The sequence below is a fragment of the Periplaneta americana genome, chromosome 11 (genome assembly GCF_040183065.1).
Source record: "Periplaneta americana isolate PAMFEO1 chromosome 11, P.americana_PAMFEO1_priV1, whole genome shotgun sequence".
In the NCBI taxonomy this organism is placed as follows: Eukaryota; Metazoa; Arthropoda; class Insecta; order Blattodea; family Blattidae; genus Periplaneta; species Periplaneta americana.
This window is the reverse complement of record NC_091127.1, coordinates 26126830-26147546: the sequence shown is the minus strand read 5'-3', so window position 1 is coordinate 26147546 and position 20717 is coordinate 26126830. Positions and strand designations below refer to the sequence as shown.

The following is a 20717-nucleotide window of genomic DNA, read 5'->3' as shown; positions in this document are numbered from 1 at the left end:
TCATCATCATCATCATCATCATCATCATCATCATCAATGGCACGACAGCCCTTCATGGGCCCTGGCCTTCTTCAGAAGTTTTCGCCATTCCTCCCTATCCAATGCCAAACTTCTCCAATTTCTAACACCCAAAGTCTTGATGTCATCCATCACACAGTCTTCCTATCTCAATCTCGGTCTCCCAACCTTCCTTCTTTTCATCGGAATAAATTTAAAAACTCTCTTCGCAACCCTATTATCTTGCATTCTCACAACATGTCCGGCCCAATCCAATCTTCTTATTTTTATAAATTTAACAATGTCCGGCTCATTATATAATCTGTACAGTTCAAAATTATATCTTCTTCTCCATGTTCCGTTTTCTCTAACTGGTCCAAAGATTTGCCTAAGAATCTTTCTTTCAAATGTACATAATAATGTCGCATCTGACTTCGACAATGGCCAAGTCTCAGATGCGTAAGATAGTACAGGCCTTATAAGAATTTTATACTCATCATAATTTTTGTATTCCTAAATATAATTTGAGATTTCATATGTCTTCTAAGACGAAAATCTACATAACAGTATTTATTTTAGTTAGTACTAAAAAGTCATATAAAATTTAAATATAATACTGTATAGGCCTACATTATATTTTTTACTTAAAAAAACAAAGACTGAAATAACCGGGGAGGGGGGAGAAAGGGACATCCTGGAATCCTGGGGAGAAAATTTCCTCCCGGGCCATCCCCTAAATTCATCACAGAGTATGAAGAAACAAAGTGCTTTGATAATTAGATGGAAGCTATCAGGATGGCAATATCCTCAAATACAAATTTCCAGTAAAATAGAGACATTGAACAAACAATTTACAGTGCTGTATTTATTGAAGTACATGAAAACACAGTTTCGTTATTAAAAAAGACATAGAATGTTCAAGGTAAACAAAGTATTTGCAACAGACGAAAAAAAAATTAAATGCAGATGTTAAATTCAAGAAAGAATGAAAGAAATTTCTTATGGATGGTTATTATTAATACTGTGAGGGGGATCCAGGAAATAACAACCGGTTGCGCATACCTGCCGCGCAGCTGACTCCCCTTCCTTGTTTGAAGGTCAACTGGCTTCCTTAACATGTGTTCTCATAATGTTGTGAGTACTGGTTGCAACAAGTCGCCATTGTGCATTTTGTGTTACTTCAAAATGAACGACGTGATTGATAATCCCACCAACTGTGAGATGAGGAGTGTCATTCGATTTTTGAATGCCCGACATTTGAAACCTGCAGAAATTTACCGGCAATTGAAAGAAGTGTATGGTGATACTGTAATGAATGAAAGAAATGTGAGAAAATGGTGCGAAATGTTCAACAATGGGCGAACAAATGTCCACGATGAAACTCGACCCGGACGCTCATCTCTCATCACAGAAGACCTGAAGACTAAAGTGAACGACAGAATCTTGCAAGACAGGCGCACATCACTCGACGAATTGCATATTGCCTTTCCTGACATTTCTCGTTCTTTGCTTGGTGAAATTGTGTCGCAACATCTTGGCTACCACAAAATCTGTGCACGATGGGTTCCACGGCAACTGAGTGACCAACACAAAACTCAGAGAATGGCCTCAGCATTGACATTCTTGATGCGATATCACACAGATGGAGACGCCTTTCTTGATCAAATTGTGACTGGTGATGAGACCTGGGTGTCTCACAACACCTCAGAGACCAAGCGCCAATCACGTCAGTGGCATCATCCCTCATCACCCAAGAAACCGAGAAAATTCAAACAGACTCTCTCAACACAAAAAGTCATGGCTACTATCTTTTGGGATTGCAAAGGTGTTCTTTTGCTGGATTTCATGCCAAAAGGTACTATGATCAATGCAAATCGTTATTATGAGACTTTACGAAAACTACGGCGAGCCATCCAAAACAAGAGGCGAGGAATGCTTTTGAGAGGAGTTGTGCTTCTTCACGACAACGCCCACCCGCACACTGCTGCTTCAACTCGAGAATTGCTGGATCAATTCGGTTGGGAAATCTTTGATCATCCGCCCTATAGTCCAGACCTTGCTCCTAGCGATTTTCACCTTTTCACTAAGCTGAAAGACTTTCTGGGTGGTACGCGTTTTGGAAGTGATGAAGAGTTGAAGAAGACAGTGAACACCTGGCTTAATGAACTGGCGGCAGAGGAGTATGACACGGGAATTCTAAAGCTAGTGAACAGATACGACAAATGTTTAAATGTAGGTGGTGATTATGTAGAGAAGTAAAGGAAGCTTCAGTTATGTAACAGACTTTGTTTTTTCAAATAAATATATATATTTTTTTAATTATTACAACAAAACGGTCGTTATTTCCTGGATCCCCCTCGTATGTTGAAGTCTCGACAACCAGAAGTGTTATTAATGGTAATGATGGCAACAACAATTATGAAGAAAATGATGTGGATTTGTCGTGTTAGCGGTTGGAATTATATCTTCTTTCCTAACGCACTTGAGATTTGTTTTGAGTCTCTCTACATGACATGATTGCAGATGTGTGTGAACCAGAAGTGCATGGCAGTGGGTTCACTCCGGCAGCAAGCTGGTGCCATGGTATGTCCCCAGGATTGCAACGGCAATGGCGTGTGTAACAGCCGCGGACACTGCCACTGTGCTGTGGGATATGCACCACCACACTGTGACTATCCTGGTACAGGCGGCAGCGAAGACAGTGGGCCTGCTTCCGATCCCAACGGTGAGTAATGTTATTGACATAAAATGAAACTATTACTCCTGGTTGATCATCTGTTAGGGCGAATTAAGTCATAGATTCATGTCACTTGCGGTTCATGGAACTTCCTTAAGGCAGCGCTAAGATTTCTATCATCTAACTCAGACGTGGGCATTTAAAGATATGCGCCGTACTACTCTGATTGCTGCAACACGCATCACCTGTTAACGTAATACTCAGCGGTGGCTCGCGTGAAGTATTGAAACACGAAACGTTAAGTAATTAAGCAGGACAAAAAGATACACAGTTTTCTGAATGTTATTTTTATGAATAATGACAATGAAAGAAAACAAATTTTCCAAAACAAATACAAACTATTTTACAAAAAGCTGAAACATAACTATATTTATAATTTAAACAATTACTGTAAGAACCTTATAAAATTATATAAAATGTATAATTCCACAACAGTTAAAATGTAATGCCATAATCTGAACCTATTTGTTCTGAAAGGGCATCAATCACTGATTTGCATCACTAGAAAATAAAATTAAGGAACTTATGAAAAACAGATTCTTAACAAAATATCAAGCACATTACTAAGGAACAGAAAAAACAACAATTAGGCTGTTTTTAAAACTATTACTGTAGTTCTTTGTTGTTGTCAATTTACGCCAATTAACTCATGCCCTCAAAAGAAGGAATTCATTTATTCTTCTTCGTCACGTAAATCAGCAAGTGTTTCAAAATTTGAAGTTATGTCAAACATTGCAATTGATGGAATAAATTTTCATCTGAAATACGTGATCTTGATTTGGATTTTACAATGGCCAACTGAGAAAACAACTGTTCACAAGTATAGGTTGAGCCAAACATAGAAGCAATTTTCATAATAAAACTCCGAAGATGTGGATATTTTACTTTTGAACGTTGCTCTTCTTCACTGCTATTAAAATTTTGTAGCATAATAAGCACCTAACACTTTCCCCTTCTTCGCAACAAAAGAATCCATTTTTCCATTCTTTGTGGAAGTAATATTTTACGACTTTTTTACTTCAGGAGCTTCCTTAGAGAGCGAAATATTTTTACTGAAATCCACCGCTGACTGCCAGTACCTCAACTGGTCTGACAGGTACCCCGGTATGGTGAACAGCTAGGGGTGTGGAGGGAGGGAGATCACGTAGTTGCGTTCGACTCCGTGCTACATGTACTACTGATGCCCACGTCTGATCTAAGTGATCAAAGTATTTATTTAATTTTCTGTGTTACTTAATTGTTAGCCACTTTAAATTAAGATACTAAAAACATGTATGCTTACATTTTGGTGAATGATCATTAATGTCAGCATTTTAAACATTAGAAAAATGTTACAATGATGTACCGAAGTACATATGATATTTCCGTGTAGGAATTCTGCATTACTATATGATGAAGAATGGGTAGAATAGAGAAAAATTCTCTCTGGCACCGGAACTCAAACTCAGGTTTTCAGCTCTACGTGCTGACACTTTATCCACTAAGCCACACTGGATTCTAGTTCTGATGCTTGACTGAATCCTTCTCAGTTTAAGTTCTACCTCTCTGTTCCCCTTTGGTGGTCTATCCTCATGTACTGTCACAGAATATGTGACAGTGGCACAATGCCCAACACTATGTACAGAGGTGCACTCATTACGAGTGATTAAGTGGCCGGGGTCCGACGGAACAAGGTGCCATCTTGAATCACGAAGTGATTACTTATGCTTATCATATTACATTGATGTACTGAAGTACATATGATATTTCCATGCAGGAATTCTGCATTACCATATGGTGAAGAATGGATAGAACGGAGAAAACTTCACTCTAGCACCGGAACTCGGACTCTGGTTAAACAATCCGGCATCGTAACTGGATTCCAGTGTGGCTTAGTGGATGAAGTGTCAGCACATAGAGCTGAAAACTCGGCTTCGAGTCCCGGTGCCGGAGAGAATTTTTCTCTGTTCTATCCATCCTTCATCATTGTTTCGATGTGATGTGCATCAATCTTAAAAAATCAACTAAGGTAAAATACTAATACAATGAACTAGTTGTTTATTTAAATAACTTAATAATTTTTAATGATAGTAGTTTAGCTTACATATAAATTATTACGGACCTTCTTTAAGGCTTTCTATTCTTTCTTTCTCTTTTTTTTTTAATTTGAATTTTTTAATGTACATTATTGTTTAAATATTTAGTTTTAATGTTGTGGTTTTTAAGTTACGGAAGTAATGAAAAAAAATATGCTGTGCAGTGACATTGGTCGTGACTATTGGTCGTGACTAATTGGAATTTCTCACTTTTATGTAAAGCATAGTTTCTCTTTAAAAAATGCAACTGTATAATTTTGTTCATACTTTGCAGATTCAAATAGTGCCAAAGGAAACGTGATTACAGTAGAACCCCGTTATCCGTCACCCTATTGACCGATTGCTGGATTATCCAACTGTCTTTCTCCTGCATTTTTTTTACTATAGAAATATATGAAGCACTGTAGGCCTACATTCATTAGCACGCTATTTTTTCTAGAGAGGGTTATTACAAGACTTTAATCCTTAGACAGTATAGTGTATTATTCGAGTTTTTGTACTGTATAATTTCTATATTAAATGTCTTCATGGGTATCAAAAGAAATCGTGTTTGCTAAGTATAAAAAAGTGCAAATAACTGAGTGGATTAGGGAACGAGAAACTGTGGCTCATCTCAGAATACGAGATTCAAATCACAACTGTGTGCAATTCAATAAAAATCAAGGATAAAGTGTATGATGTATGTAAATCTACAACATGAGACCTCCACTATTCGTATCTTTCCACAGATAGCCATTACAAATATTTTCCTTTTCTCTTAAAAACCCATTGTTAACAACCAGACATAAATCGGTGAACTTCTCGTCCACTACCTGGCGTGCTGGATGAAAGATCATAGAGGAAATCGCGAAAGTGTAAACATTATTCACTAAATTTATGACAATTTTTATGATATGGTTTATCCGATTTTTTCGATTAACCGTTCGGCCCACCCCATTCATTACCGCGGATAATAGAGGTTCTACTGTATATATAATACGGTAAGGATATTTTCCCAAAAGCTCTGTGTAAACAAAATGTGTTACACATTTTTAACTGACCAGTTAAACATATTTGCTGTTTTTAACAGTCCCAACGAATAAGAACCCTTTCTCGCCCCATTTTTTAACACTTGGAGAAGATAGAGCCAATCTTTGGAATGTGGCGATTTCCTTTTTGGATCACCAGCAATGGAAAAAAAATCCAATGTAAACCTCTTCTAAAGAATTCAGCATTACTGAAATAAAATGTACAGAACCATATTACATAACTAAAAAAAAACTTGAATGTCACAAACAATAAAATTTTGGAAATTGTTTATGCTGCCCTCCTATCTACTTATTTTTATTTCAGAATTACCTTAGAGACTACTAAAAAAAATTAAAAAAGAATGTGAGACTCATTAAAATGTTTATGCTCGACCATGCCGAAATGTAGTAATTATACACCTGTAGCAGCCCTTTAATGGACCTCATTAAAGTACACCTATTTATTAAAGTTCAGGTGTTCCACCAATCAGAAGACACCATTGTAGCAATATGAAAGCGCAAGTATTGATTATTCTCGGATATGCAATCGAAAGACAACTAGCAAAACGTCACGGAGGCTGGAAATCCAATACTGTCGCAGAAGGTTATGTTCTGTTACTATAATAATTAGCGTTAATTGTAAATAATATTCAAATAAATTCAATTTGTCATCTCGTTTTTCAGTGTCTAAATCAATTTCAAGGTTATATCAAGATTAATCTTTATTTTACTCTCTAGATTATATCAAGGCCAACGACATTTGTTTCTAGGAAAAAATCAATACTTTCGCGTCTGCGCACATCTCACAATTTACGAGATATTGCACAAGGTCAGTTCCGCTCCCCAGTCAGATGAAAGTTATGAAACTCGCTTGCGCTCGTTTCATAAACATACTCGCGTCTTAATTACTACCATTATAGACTCATTGCATAATGTACTATTGTGTGTGTGTGTGGTTCAACCAATCAATAGCTTGTATCTTTTTGCAGCTCGCCGTGATGTGATGACTGCATTGTACGTGATATTCTTGGGCATCGTTCCGTTCGTGGCGCTGATTGCTATCTTCATGTACTACACGCGGCGCAACGTGAAATACTGGTGGAAGAAGGGGAGCAGTCACCCAGCTGCCAGCACGCAGCAGCCCTCGTATGTAACCTCTCGCTTCTGTAGCTCGGTGTTTGGTCGTTGGTGTAGATCCTCTAACCCAAAATCCGGTGGTGGGCACACTCATGCGTCGCCTGCAAACACCAGGATAAAGCTAGAGATAACAAAGACCGGCCTGGTGTCGACAACCAACTCTGCAGTGATGAACACAATACAGACAGAGTCAGCACCCAACGCAGATCCTAGTGGTAGCAAAGGGAAAAGGAGAAGGAGAAGCATTTTCTTGAGTGTGAATCAGTTCCTGCATCCTGCGCCACCAGACAGTGTACCACAGACAAAGTTGCCATCTAAGACTGGCATTTCCATAATCTCTAACACAGTGAAGTCAGAACCAATAAATCCTTCAACCTCTTACATTAACACAGGTGCAGAGCTCCAAAACATTAGAAACAATCTGGAATCCAGTAATCCATCAACTTCTTCCAATAATTTAGGTGATCGATCCAGGAAGATGAGAAAGAATTCAGGATCTAATAATCCGCCAACTTCTTCCAGTAATTTAGGTGACCAGTCAAAAAGGGTTAGAAAGAATTCAAAATCATTGCAATTAAAAATGAAAAAAGATCCTGTAAAGCACAAACTAGTAGAAATGTCAGACTCTTGTCCATCAACTCCAGAAACTCCACCAATAGTGAAGTTTCAGAATCAGAAAGATCCATTGCAAGGTGCTGTGGCTAGACCTACAGTTGCGGAATTATCTTCAAAATTTGAAAAACGAATTGTGTAGAAAACAGAGAATATATGTGTCATAGCAATAAGTCTGTGTTAGGTTAAGCGTGTGTGAGTAGTCGACAGGTTCCCCATTACATATTGATTGTACTTCTGCAGAGGGAAGTGCAAACCAAGTGCAGGGAAGTGTAGGATTGTACTTTCTTATACTAACTGTACAGTAAACATGCTTATAACTAGGTCTACGGTCCTATGAGTAAGATGATAATATGCATGTTGTAGTGACAAAACAGTGGATGCATCTTGTGGCAGTGAATCTGCATGTTTTATATAGCATGAAGTGAAGTGCCATTTATTAAAATTGTTCTATTAGAATTTTTATTTAGAATGAAGACAGTCTGTAAAATTCTTGTTATACAGGGTATATAATTTTATATAGGAAATATTTTATACATTTTTATACAGAGAATTTTAAAGAACATTCAGGTGATCAAAAGAGGCTGACAGTTCCAAATCTGAAAATAGTGTAAGTGTATATCCGAGGAATGTTTTATGTACGAGGGCTATTCAGAAATCAACTTCCAATTGTCGATTGTGGATTGCTAGATCATTGCAGGAAGATGGTGCTTGCGCAGTAGCCACGAGTAAAGACGTAATAATGCTCCCATGCATCATGCACTCATTTCCATTCAGTAGTATGTGAGAAACAGCTGTTGATAATGGACGCAATTATTACTTGTCCTGTGAGTTGTGAGGTTATTCGATTTCTTCACGCAGAAGGAATTAATGCTGCTGAGATTCACCATTGATTGTGTCTGAGATTCACCATTGATTGTGTCGTGTTTATGGCAACATTATGAGTGATAGTGTCGTACAGGACTGGTGCAGAAAATTTAAGAACAGGCGTGAAGATGTGCACAATGAGGGAAGTCAAGGCAACATTCAATTATGACTGATGAACTCGTTCAACAAATTGAACAAACTGTGCGTGAAAGACGTCGTTTCACAATTTCTGAACTCTCTGAAAATTTCCTACAAATTTCAAGGACAAGTCGTTACAGGAAGGTTAGATTTCCACAAATTTTGTGCATGATGTGTGCTGAAAAATCTCACTGACCGGCATAAAACTCAGAGAATGACCTCGGTCTTAATGTTCCTTCAGCATTACCACAATGATGGTGATCAATTTCTGGACAGATTCGTGATAGGAGATGAGACATGGGTACAGTTCGTCAATGCTGAGACCAAAGAACAGTCAAAGCAGTGGATGCACACCCAAGAAAATTCAAACAAACATTCTCGAACCGAAAGATGATGGCTACAATTTTTTGGGATCAAAAAGGGGTATTGTTGACAAAGTTTATGGTGCCTGGGATCACAATAACAGCAACTGTTAATTGTGAAACGCTAAAGAAGCTTCGGAGAGCAATCCAAAACAAATGCCGTGGATTGCTCTCCAAGGACGTCATTCTTCTTCATGACAATACTAGGCCCCATACTGCTGCTCGCACAAAGGCTTTATTGAACAAGTACACATGGGAAACTTTTGAAGATTCCCCTACAGTCCAGACTTGGCACCGAGTGACTACCACTGCTTTCTCAAAATGAAGAACTGGTTAGCCACTCAGTGCTTCAATGACAATGAGGAGCTTATGACAGAGTGAAAACTTGGCTGAGTACACAGACGGCACCCTTTTATGAAGAAGGAATACACAAGCTAGTCCCATGCTATGACAAGTGCTTGAATTTATATGGTGACTATGTGAAAAATAGTGTCACTATCCAGGAACGTTTTCCAGGCAATGAACAGTTTGTATTATTGTTTGTGTGTGTTTTTTTTTGGTAGCCAATCGGAAGTTGATTTCTGAATAGCCCTTGTAATATAATTACTTAAGTGTTGTTCGTAATGCCGAAAGTTACTTTATGATAGTGCTGAATTTGAAGTACATTGAGTACTTCTCTTTAATAATGCCACCGAATAATTTTCTTCTTATAAAATGACTGAATGAAACTTACTGACATATGTCAGAATGTTTTTTACTTATCTTGCTCTTGTTGTACCAGATGTTATTTATTTTAGTATAACAAAGGTACAGTAATTGTAAAACGAGTCCATTCCTGACACCAGGCCTATGAATTTAAAATTTGCATTCGCTGATCTGCATTTGCTACCAAACTAATAATAACAGATATTTGCTTAACATTTCTGCATTTATGTAATGTTCCTATTTGATGATCAATAAGGATGAATGACACCTTGATGATGATGTCTTGAAATGAGATAGTGACTTTGTGCTCGTGTGAAAATTGTCGTCTTTGAGGGATTTTAGATGTACTATCACTAAGAAAAGATACAAATTGCTCTTTGTATTTACCAGATAGTATTGCCGCATATGTAGGTTCAATAGTCCAAAGCTAAGACATTTGTAAAATTTCTCGAAATTCTATAGCTATAAATATGATAAACAAAAGTGATGATACATGCTTGTAGGGTTGTACTTTCTTATACTTCCGCGTCTGTCTAACTGTACAGTGAACATGCTTATAGCTAGGTCTGCAGTCCTCAGATAATATACTAGATGTACTATTATTGTCCATGGCAAATCTTCTGCATATGAGGAGAACGAATTGGAGGGCGCTGCGGCGTTGTAATATAGACGGCTTGTGCGAGAGTGTGACATCTCGTGTGAGAGAGCCAGAGGGAGGAAGAAATCAGTTTCCCACTGCATTAAATATTTATCACGTTGTAGTTCCTAAGATAGTCAGTCAATTGTGCTGTAATTTTTATGATTGATAGGTGAATGTCTGAGAAAAGCATTGAAAAAAATTCTAAATGAAAATCTTTTTTGGAAATAGAGAGAAAAATAGTAACTTCGAAAAGATCTGTTCAAAATAGGCATTTACACCTTCAAAAGTTGGTAAGCAGCAAACTTGTATGTTTTTCACGTTAGATGAGGAGTCAAAGTGAGAGAAATATTGAAAAAGAATGAAAATTACTTTTAAAAGTTATTACTATTCAAAATCTTTACTGGTTTCCGAGTTATGGTGAGTTAAATGAGTTTTCGCTTCTTTGAAGGACTCAAGATGGAGCCTTTTGTCTGTTAAAAGAGGAAGAACACTGGAATATTAAAAAAAAAAAAAAAAAGTCGTGAACTCTAAATATCAATTGTGCATGATCTGCGTAAAACACAACCTTTTATCTGTCTTTTATCACTACCATTTGCTTCTACAGAACGACAAAGTGTAATAGAAATATTCTTTCACATGAGCCGGAAATGACCTGCTTTTTTTGTGCAAATATAATTACAGAGGAAGAACGATAAATAGGGGGCGGATGTTGTTGTTGTTATCTAATGCCGGGCTTTGGCAACGAAGCCATTAGCGTTCTTGCTCTCCAATATTTCTATGTGGTGGATCCATCAGGTAGAACTTCACAGGTTATGAGATGATCTTCAGTCATTTCTTCTTCATTGTTGCATAGAGGGCAATTTGGATTTGTGTAAATTCCTATTTTATTCAAGTGTTTGGCCAAATAATCGTGTTTTGTAAGCAGTCTGAATTTTGCTACTGCAGATTTACGTGGGATTTCTGGAATAATTTCTGTTTTTTTTTATTAAAATGCTCCATTTTTTTATCTTTGGCTTTGGTACATAGTGCTTGGTTTTGCTTGATTTTATATGTTGATGTGGATGACCTAAAAATCTACTTAAAATGATCATTAAAATGCCCTTAAACTAATGGAAAAATGACATAAAATTAAAAAAAAAAAGACATTTAAATATTATTCACCATACTCGCACCACAACTAATTAAAAATTAGTCACTTGTTTCAATGACTTCCCTGCAAATCTCGGAGAAAGAAGGTAACTTCCTGGAATTTAGCTAAGATAAAGGAAAAGAACATGCAACAAGATGAAGGTTTTAAGAGAAAACTGTAGATTTTAATGAGGGTTTACAATATGTCAGTGCCTTCATTTTCTGTCTCCTCTTCCTTCCTTGCTTCACTTTTGTTACCAGATTTTCCAGGTGTGGGAGTGTGAATGACAAAACATATTGTGGGCACAGTGTGCATTCTTGCAATCTTTGTGTTAAAAATAATGTCTACTACAGTAGACGTCCCTTCCAAACCATGTTGAGGAACAACGTCCTGTCCAGGACACAGTGAAAGTTTCTCCCCTTACAAACATAAATTCTAAAGACACCCTCGTACCGACAAAAGAACAGTAGCAGTCAAAGTCCTCACTTAAACTAAGCTGCTGTCAAGCATTTTATATTACTTCTGGTGTGTGAAGTGAAGCCTTCAGTGGAATGAGGGATGGACTTTAGAGTTTGTACCAAACTATAAAATTCGAACTTCACTGTTATTCACTTATTCAGTAGGTAATTACTACTAACCTATTTGCTTAGAAAATGATTTAACAGATCTATCGGTAAAGAAGGAAGGAAAATGCATTCTGAATGATCTAAAAGTTCTTCAAAGTATTAAAAATGACCTATTAGTTGAAAAAAGTAAAAAAATGCAATATAAGAAATTACTTTTTTACGTTGATATTAACATAGAAAGGATTTCTATATTAATAGGCATCGTCCTAATGTGAAAAATAAGAAGATGACTTTTCATCAATGTCCGCCCCCTAATGATAAGATTGTATCAGCTTGAAAGTGTGTGTTTGTTTTCTGTTTTCTTGTATCTACGTGTCTTGAGTGATGCATGTGTTCTAAACAATAGCCCTATTCCCCTTTGATAGCAATATTCCTTTAATAGACAATGCTGCACTCCTGTGATTTGCAGGAGCTATGAAGCCACTGAAGGTCATATGCAGAAGATTTGCCTGCAGAATAGGCATGTGTAGTCTATATATATATATATATATATATATATATATATATATATATATATATATGGTTGTTTTGTAAAGACAAATTCAACTGAAAGAGTACAATTTCCTGAACTCTAATGAAGAGAGTTCATGAACTGATGATTTTATGGACAAGCGACGATTTTCTAAAACGTATGTATGTGTGTTGCATTGACTTATTTTAAGTTATTTTAGCTCCCACACTTTTTTATTTCATAGACACCAGAAGCCACTGCAAGTTATATACACTAGGAACCGGTAACTTATTATGACCTGACATAATTAGGAACATTAAATCCAGACGTTTGAGATGGGCAGGGCATGTAGCACGTATGGGTGAATCCAGAAATGCATATAGAGTGTTAGTTGGGAGACCGGAGGGAAAAAGACCTTTGGGGAGGCCGAGACGTAGATGGGAGGATAATATTAAAATGGATTTGAGGGAGGTGGGATATGATGATAGAAACTGGATTAATCTTGCACAGGATAGGGACCGATGGCGGGCTTATGAGAGGGCGGCAATGAACCTTCGGGTTCCTTAAAAGCCATTTGTAAGTAAATGTAAGTAAGTAAGTAATGTAACTTATTATGTTCTCACAAACCCGGATTCCATCAGTGCACAAACATTATGTATGTGTTTATCATATTTATAGCTATAGAATTTCGAGAAATTTTACAGACGTCTTAGATTTGGACTGTTGAACCTACATATGCGGCAATACTATCTGGTAAATACAAAGAGCAATTTGTATCTCTTCTTAATAATTCTTTACAATATTTCATAGTAGTTTTTGTATAATATTTTTTTTTCCTTGCCAACTTCATTGAATATAATTTTATCATAATTCAGCCAGTAATATTTTGCAGAGCCCACATGAAATAGAAAAATAAATTGTTTATTTATATAATATTAAATTAATATTTCCTACTACTTATATAACTGATATTTACTATTACTATTTTAGTATTAATATTATTTGAATGATTAAATATTTTTGTATTTATTTTTAGTTTGTAATTATAGTTTGTTGCTCTGTTATGTGTGATAAGCTAGTGGCTGTCTCAGCTGTTTTATTTTGTTGCGCATGTGTGCTAGTTCATTGTGATTAATGTTATTTTGTAGAGCTCTAGATTCACGACTTGTGGCTTAACATGCTGAGTGCTGGAGAAAGTGAGTAGCAAAACCAAAGAATAATTTGTGCAATATTATTATTCTAAACATCATCAATGTCGCAAGCAAATGATGTAAGTGGTAAACACTCCAACATTGACAAGTGTTTTATCCATTTTCGTTAAACTTCACTTGGCTGTTTGTGTTTGAAAATTCAAGTATTATATATAGGCTACCTAAAATACTGCGTGTTCAGTTCAAAGTGTGTCATGGCTCGCCATATGCCGTCATGTGGCTAGCCGATGAGCCTAGAGAATTCAATCTTCCTACACTTCCGCAGAGGCGTATTACCTATTTGCCAGAGAAGTTGCCTAGCAAGTACGGCATTCATTCTGAAGAGTACGTACCGATGCATACGGTAACGCCGGTAGTGGCAGGAATGTGAACTGTTTGGAAACACGTACTGAGGTGAGTTTTTTTTCTTACTGTCGGGATATGGCGAGAGGGTTAAGACGATTACTTACGTATTTGTTGACATTAACTTCGACGGTCAACATGGACACGGAGCATTTGATTTGTGTTATGGAATGTTGCGGTATGCAACCGATGATAACAAATAGCCTGCGTACGACTTGCCCGCGCAAAACAGTTCGAAAGAGGTTACGGTAGCACACAGACTGTACAGACCGCCATCTATTGCTATGACGTTCAAGTTATACCGTACACGTTCTCAAGTTCAGATTGAACGCCTTGAATAATAGGCAACTTTTCTGCCATAAAAGCTGAAACTCGCTTCAAATCGCTGATTCACAACAGTGACATTATGACACATTTTGAAATGAACACCCAGTATGTTTTCTTTATCCAATCGCTGATAATTCTCCCAGATTGTATGAGTGATGCACCAAAACTGTAGTTCTGTTTGCCGCCATAGGCATTTCCCTAGGTGCACCATGGGAGGCAAACTACGTAGCACTGCATGATGATGATTAACGGAACAATGGTGGGATGCAGATAAAGGAAATGGGAGTATCACGTGAAAATCTAACACCATCTTTGTCCACCACAAATTCCACTTGGTTCCACCATGATTCGAGCCCAAGTTCTTCATCCTTTAAGGGCATAGACATCCGCTAAAGCGCTTGTGGCACATTGTGCACTCCAGAAACTAAAAATCAACCTAGCATCAAATCTCACGTTTTGTAGAAGTTGACGTACATATGTCAACATTACACACTGTCAATGTTGGACCACGTTATCTTACTTAATGTGAAATATTGCAGCCATATTATCAGTTAAAAGTTTTTCAAATTCCTTTCACTCACAGATCTGCATCTGTTTTCACTTGCTTTGAAATATTTCGCTTTACAATTGTTCAAATTCAAAGAAATTAGTAGGCTACTACAATCATAAGTATGACTAAGAATTTATTTCTGTCATCTGCTTTTTATGAATTGGTCATAATGTAATATTATTTATATTGACTTTCGAAGTTTATTCTAAATGAATAAAAACTCTTAATTACTTGTTGAAGTCTGATTAGTGTAATATGTAACTAGTCAAGGGAGGAGGAAAGGAACTGACCACCCTACCCCATTATCTCCTGGCTTAGTTGCCACATGAGTGATGGTATCATTTGTGAGGTTGAAACCTGGTTCGGACAGTTGACTAAACAACAACAGCAATTACTTGTGTTAACTTTATCTATGTATGTACGAAGACATGACAACACTGCATGCAGAGAATGACCTTGGAGCAGTAGATTGCCAGGATTATAAGGTTTGATGTTCTGTTTATTTGTTCTTAAACAGTATTGCTTCATTGTATTCTGTTATGAGCTTACTTGACTGTTGCTTTGCATTTAGCTTGACGCATGTAGTTGTGTTTTTAGTGCATGAAAGAAACTTAACAGACTTACACAATATTTGTATTTGAAGTTTGAGCAAAATGGAAATTCATTCAACTTACGTACTAATGAAAGGAATGAATTTTACTACCAGTAACCATAACTAAAGCAGTAAATGAATGAAACTTAATTGTGATAGGAATCATGGACTACATCCCGTAAAAAGTGTGAATTAAATAGTTTGATTTATGATTCATAGTTGTTTCTTGTAATATGATTTGTTTCGTAATAACGATATTATCGTTGCCTTACAATGACTTTTAAATAATTTTATGCTCGACCATGCCGAAATGTAGTAATTATACACCTGGTAGCAGCCCTTTAATGGACCTCATTGAAGTACACCTATTCATTAAAGTTTAGGTGTTCCACCAATCAGAAAATACCATTGTAGCAATATGAAAGCGCAAGTATCGATTATTTTTGGATGTGCAATCGAAAGGCAACTAGTTCTGTTACTATAATAATTAGCGTTAATTGTAAATAATATTCAAATAAATTCAATTTGTCATCTCTTTTTTCAATGTCTAATTCAATTTCAAGGTTATATCAAGATTAATGTTTATTTTACTCTCTAGATTATATTATCAAGGTCAATGTCGACATTTGTTTCTCGGAAAAAGTCAATACTTTCGCATCTGCGCACATCTCACAATTTACGAGGTATTGCACAAGGTCAGTTCCGCTCCTCAGTCAGATAAGAACAACATGAATACTTATGAATAATTTCAAGTTAGAAATATGGTCGAGCATAAAAAGTCGCATGAAACTTGACTATAATGGTAATTAAGATGCTCTTATGAAAATTATGACATTCGCTTGCGCTCCTTTCATAAACATACTCGCATCTTAATTACTACCATTATAGTCTCGTTGCATAATGTAATATTAAAATAATAGCTCTCCAGTTTTGGTAATTTTCAGCCTAGGAGATTATTATGCCCACTCTTGTTTCCTGCTTTGTTCGTTAAAGACTCTGCAGTCTTACAAGACACAGAAACATTTCTTTGTGAAGCAGGAAATGTTGTTGAGCGAGTAACAGCCGACATTTTAGTTCTCTCAATCAGGCACAGGTTTTTCTATATGCCAAAAATCTGCTTTGCTTCTCTTACAAAGAAAGCCATGCGAAGGATTTCTATTGCCCCTTAAAATTGTTTGGGTTTGAACTGTAAAACTCACAAGGGAAGGGTTTCGGCTCGAACAGGAATTTTTGGTTAAAAATTTGTACATAGGCTTACCTCACAAAGGTGATGAAGACCGTAGGAGCATTCATTTGTGTAACTCTCCGTTTGGTTGGTATTGGTCAATACACTTCTTTAAAAATGTACATGAGAATTCTCTATAAAATGCACGAAACAGCATGGAGTAGAGCAATAAGCACAACACGCAGAAGCAACACCTGAACAATCTTCTGAACCACACTTCAGTGCTGAAAAATCAAATGCTACCTGAATTACATTTTTGAAGTCCGAGACTTGTTCAGGATTCCAGGACTGCCAGGAATACTGAAGCATAGGGCTGTATACTGGAGCAAACAACTGGTTATGAATAACAGAGTGCATTTTCATTATAAACACTCGATTTTTCAAGTTAAGTTCTGGATTCTCAGCAAGAGTCCTTATGCAATCTGTTATCCTCCGAGCATATATTTTGTATTGTATAAGGAAATGGATATCCAGAGGCTGGAAATATTTAGTTTTTTGTCTTAGCCTTGGAATGATTCATTTATTAAGGTTGTGTCCTTGTGCACATTCAATAACTCACACAACAGTGTACATTTTTGATTAGCTGCAATATTTTCAGACAGAACTTTGGAGAAAAATGTTCTTAAATGGGCTCTAGACATTTTATCATTCGCACTAGCTTCTAGGCTAGTCTAGGCTAGGCTAGGCTTACGGGTAAGGTGTCCCATCCTCTTAACTTGTGCATTGCTCTCCCCACACCTCAACTTGTATAGTGCTCTAATAGACAAACCACACATTACACAAACGAATGCTTTTGGGAGCTTTACAGAGATGTAAAGATGGACCTGTATACAAATTTTGGATACGAAATTCCTATTCGAGCCGAAACCCTTCCCTTGTCAGAACGACAAAGATTTAAGAACATGATAATGATTTACAGATACTTCAAACTTAAGTTGTTGACAAAGCATGTTTGTATTTACCATCCTCAAGTTTTCTCGTTAGCTACGGTATACAGAATGTGACATTGCAATCCACTTGCCATGGAACTCATCACAAAGTAGTCTAGATCTTTTTTGTAAATTACAGTATTTCCCATGGGAGATTCACTGCCTATAAGAAAAGTTCTAGCTTATCTTGCATCTTTTGTCCTATGTGAAGCTCAGTTTCACAAGTGGAACCAATGCATGCATTCCTGACATTAAAATGTTGGTACCGGTAGCAGATGTGTTGCACTTAAGCTACGAGATTGAGTTTTGAAGTCATGATACACTTTACACTCTATTTCTCATATCTGTTTGTGTAGTATCACATTTTGCTATCATCCAATGTAATATTAATATGCATGTGAACACTACTTTTAAGATTAAAAAGTAAGAGGTACTTTAATAAAACATAAAATAGGCTCCCACTGTCACAAACAATATAAAAAACAAACAAAACCAGATTAAATTTATTTGACGAAGGCAGTACACGTCACTTTTTTACTACAGTCCATCCAGATTAGAATGACATTTGGTACTTAGTCACACATATATGCTTTCATACTCTAGTAATTCAAAAATATGTTTCTATTTTAAGGACCATACACCTACTCTGTAAGTAATCACATTTTTACAACTGCATCGTAAATATTTATTTTCGTTTTATTTGTGATGTGTTTACAAATTTTCCTTTACTAATCTCATTGTTAGCAATTTATTTTCCAAATCTCAATCTTTTATTGTACAGGTATCTGGTGCGAGAGATTTGTCACAATCTTCTATAATTTCTTTTTTTTTCCACAATAAGATTTTAATATCGTTTTCCCCCTAAGTGATAAATACGTCGTTTTCTTTAAATCAATTCTTAATATGGATATACCATTTATTCTTTTCGATAGGCCTAATAATTTATTCGAAAGATACTTCATCCCTCTTTCTACATGTTTATAGTCCTGTGGAAATGGTTTCTTAAGTAATTTCGCAAAGCTTTCTTTTCATAAACGATAATCTTAACATAAACCGAGTCAAGTGATAGCCAGATGTGTGATATTGAGTTGGCATGTAATATTCGAGGAGACACTGCATCTTTTTGCAGCTATGTATCTCTCCACCCACTTATACTTTTCTCAAATGACATGAAAGAGCATGTTTTCAAAATCATCATTGAAATAATTGAATGCATCATGTTTCCGTAAAAAAAATATGTAAAGTGACAAGAATATCCAGTGAACACTTGTCATATCATCATTTGAATGGTTTGATCTATCTTCGTAGTGTATCCAGCTATTTGCTGACAACACGTGTTCCACTATGTTTCGCTATGAATTTCCTCTTCTTACAAATGATGGGTAAAAAGCACGATGCTGGTTTATATATTTCAGCAGCCACATTCCAAAGATGAGGTGTATTCAGTATATATTGGAGAGAATTATCCAAGGTTACAGGGATTGCAGATTTTAGATTAGTTCTATGGATGTTTCTGACAGGGCAGTTTAAGAGGATATGTTCCAAATCTTCTTCATTATTGTTGCACCGGCAACAACTACTAGAGTCAACAAGATTAAAGCGGTGAAGATACTTCTGAGTGATAATATGGCCTGTCCTGGCTCTTACTAAGAAAGTTTGTATGTGTCTGGGAATGTTGCGGAACATTTAAATGGTTTGATGACTCTGGAAGAATTGAAGTTTCCGAAAAACTTTTAGAAGCAGACTTTTGGGTCAGTAATTCTGCTTTTCACTGATTTGATAGCCTTAATAACGATGGTGGTGATGATCAGTGATGGTAATGTTGACAACGACGATGACAGTGACGATTAAATTAATTGTTATATTGAAAAAATAAAAAAAACACATTAGGATTGGCGAAATAAATATGAAAAAGTGAAAAATAAAGGAAATAAAAACTTATAACGTTATAAACGACAGGTGTAATACCAGAGTACAGTGCAACACAGGAAGGAGCTAAAACTGGATAGCTTACAAGTGTTATATTACAAGAAAATTTTAGTGCAGTAACAATTAATGTATCTTGTACATAGTATCTGCTCAAAATGTGTAGTACCAGTAAGTTACTGTTTGAGCAGTGAATAAAAATGTTTCTGCTACTGCTGCTGCCACCATCGCCATATTTACTTACTACTATCACCATTACTAGCACTACCACCACCACCACCACCACAATAATAATAATAATAATAATAATAATAATAATAATAATAATAGCGAAAATGTTGAGGAATACAAATAAAGATTGGTAAGGTCAGGACTAAGAAATGGAATTGCTTAATTTAAAGAAGATCAAGCAAAGTCCATAGGCATAATCCATTTTCAGTCAGTTAAAATATTGGTAAACTATAACATAATTCTATATTGCTCAGAAGAATTCTGAATTTTTTTAGAGACATTTTCCAATGTTGCTTTTTTAAATTTGTAAACTATAGCATCATTTATGTAGAAACTCAATTGAGAACATTGAATAGATGGATGGATGGAGGGACAGATTAGATAAATAAAATATTTCTCTATTTTAAGCTGCAAATTCAGTTAAAAATGTTATGTTTTATTTGACGACGCTCGAAACTGCAGAGGTTATATCAGCGTTGCCGGAATTTTGTCCCTCAGGAATTCTTTTACATGCCAGTAAATCTACTGACATGAGCCTGTCACATTTAAGCACACTTAAATGCCATCGACCTGGCCCGGGATCGAACCTGTGACCTTGGGCATAGAAGGCCAGTGCTATACCAACTCGCCAACCAGGTCGACAAAATTCAGTTAATCTTTGAGCTTGTGACAGGAATAGAAACAAAGTAGATTAAGCAGTAATTATCAGTAATGAATACCGGCTTCTTTAAGATCTGGGGCATCAGTATATGTAATCAGTGGCTGATTAGAAATCTATAACTGTGTGTTGTAATTCATTTATAACCATGTTACCAAAAGTCAATATAGTGTTCCTTGAAACAACAACCATCATAAACACATAGAAACAATTGATGCAAACATTCGATTAATCATGCAGTGA

The 20717-nt window shown here is 36.3% G+C and overlaps 1 protein-coding gene across 1 annotated transcript in view; it reads left to right on the top strand.

Moving 5' to 3' along the window:
- Meltrin (meltrin) overlaps positions 1-20717 on the top strand; it is a 573117-nt gene that overhangs the window by 532262 nt on the left and 20138 nt on the right. Inside the window, exons 16-17 of the mRNA XM_069839168.1 lie at positions 2521-2722; positions 6806-6962. Of these exons, the coding sequence (XP_069695269.1) occupies positions 2521-2722; positions 6806-6962 (359 nt within the window). The remainder of the gene's footprint in view (positions 1-2520; positions 2723-6805; positions 6963-20717) is intronic.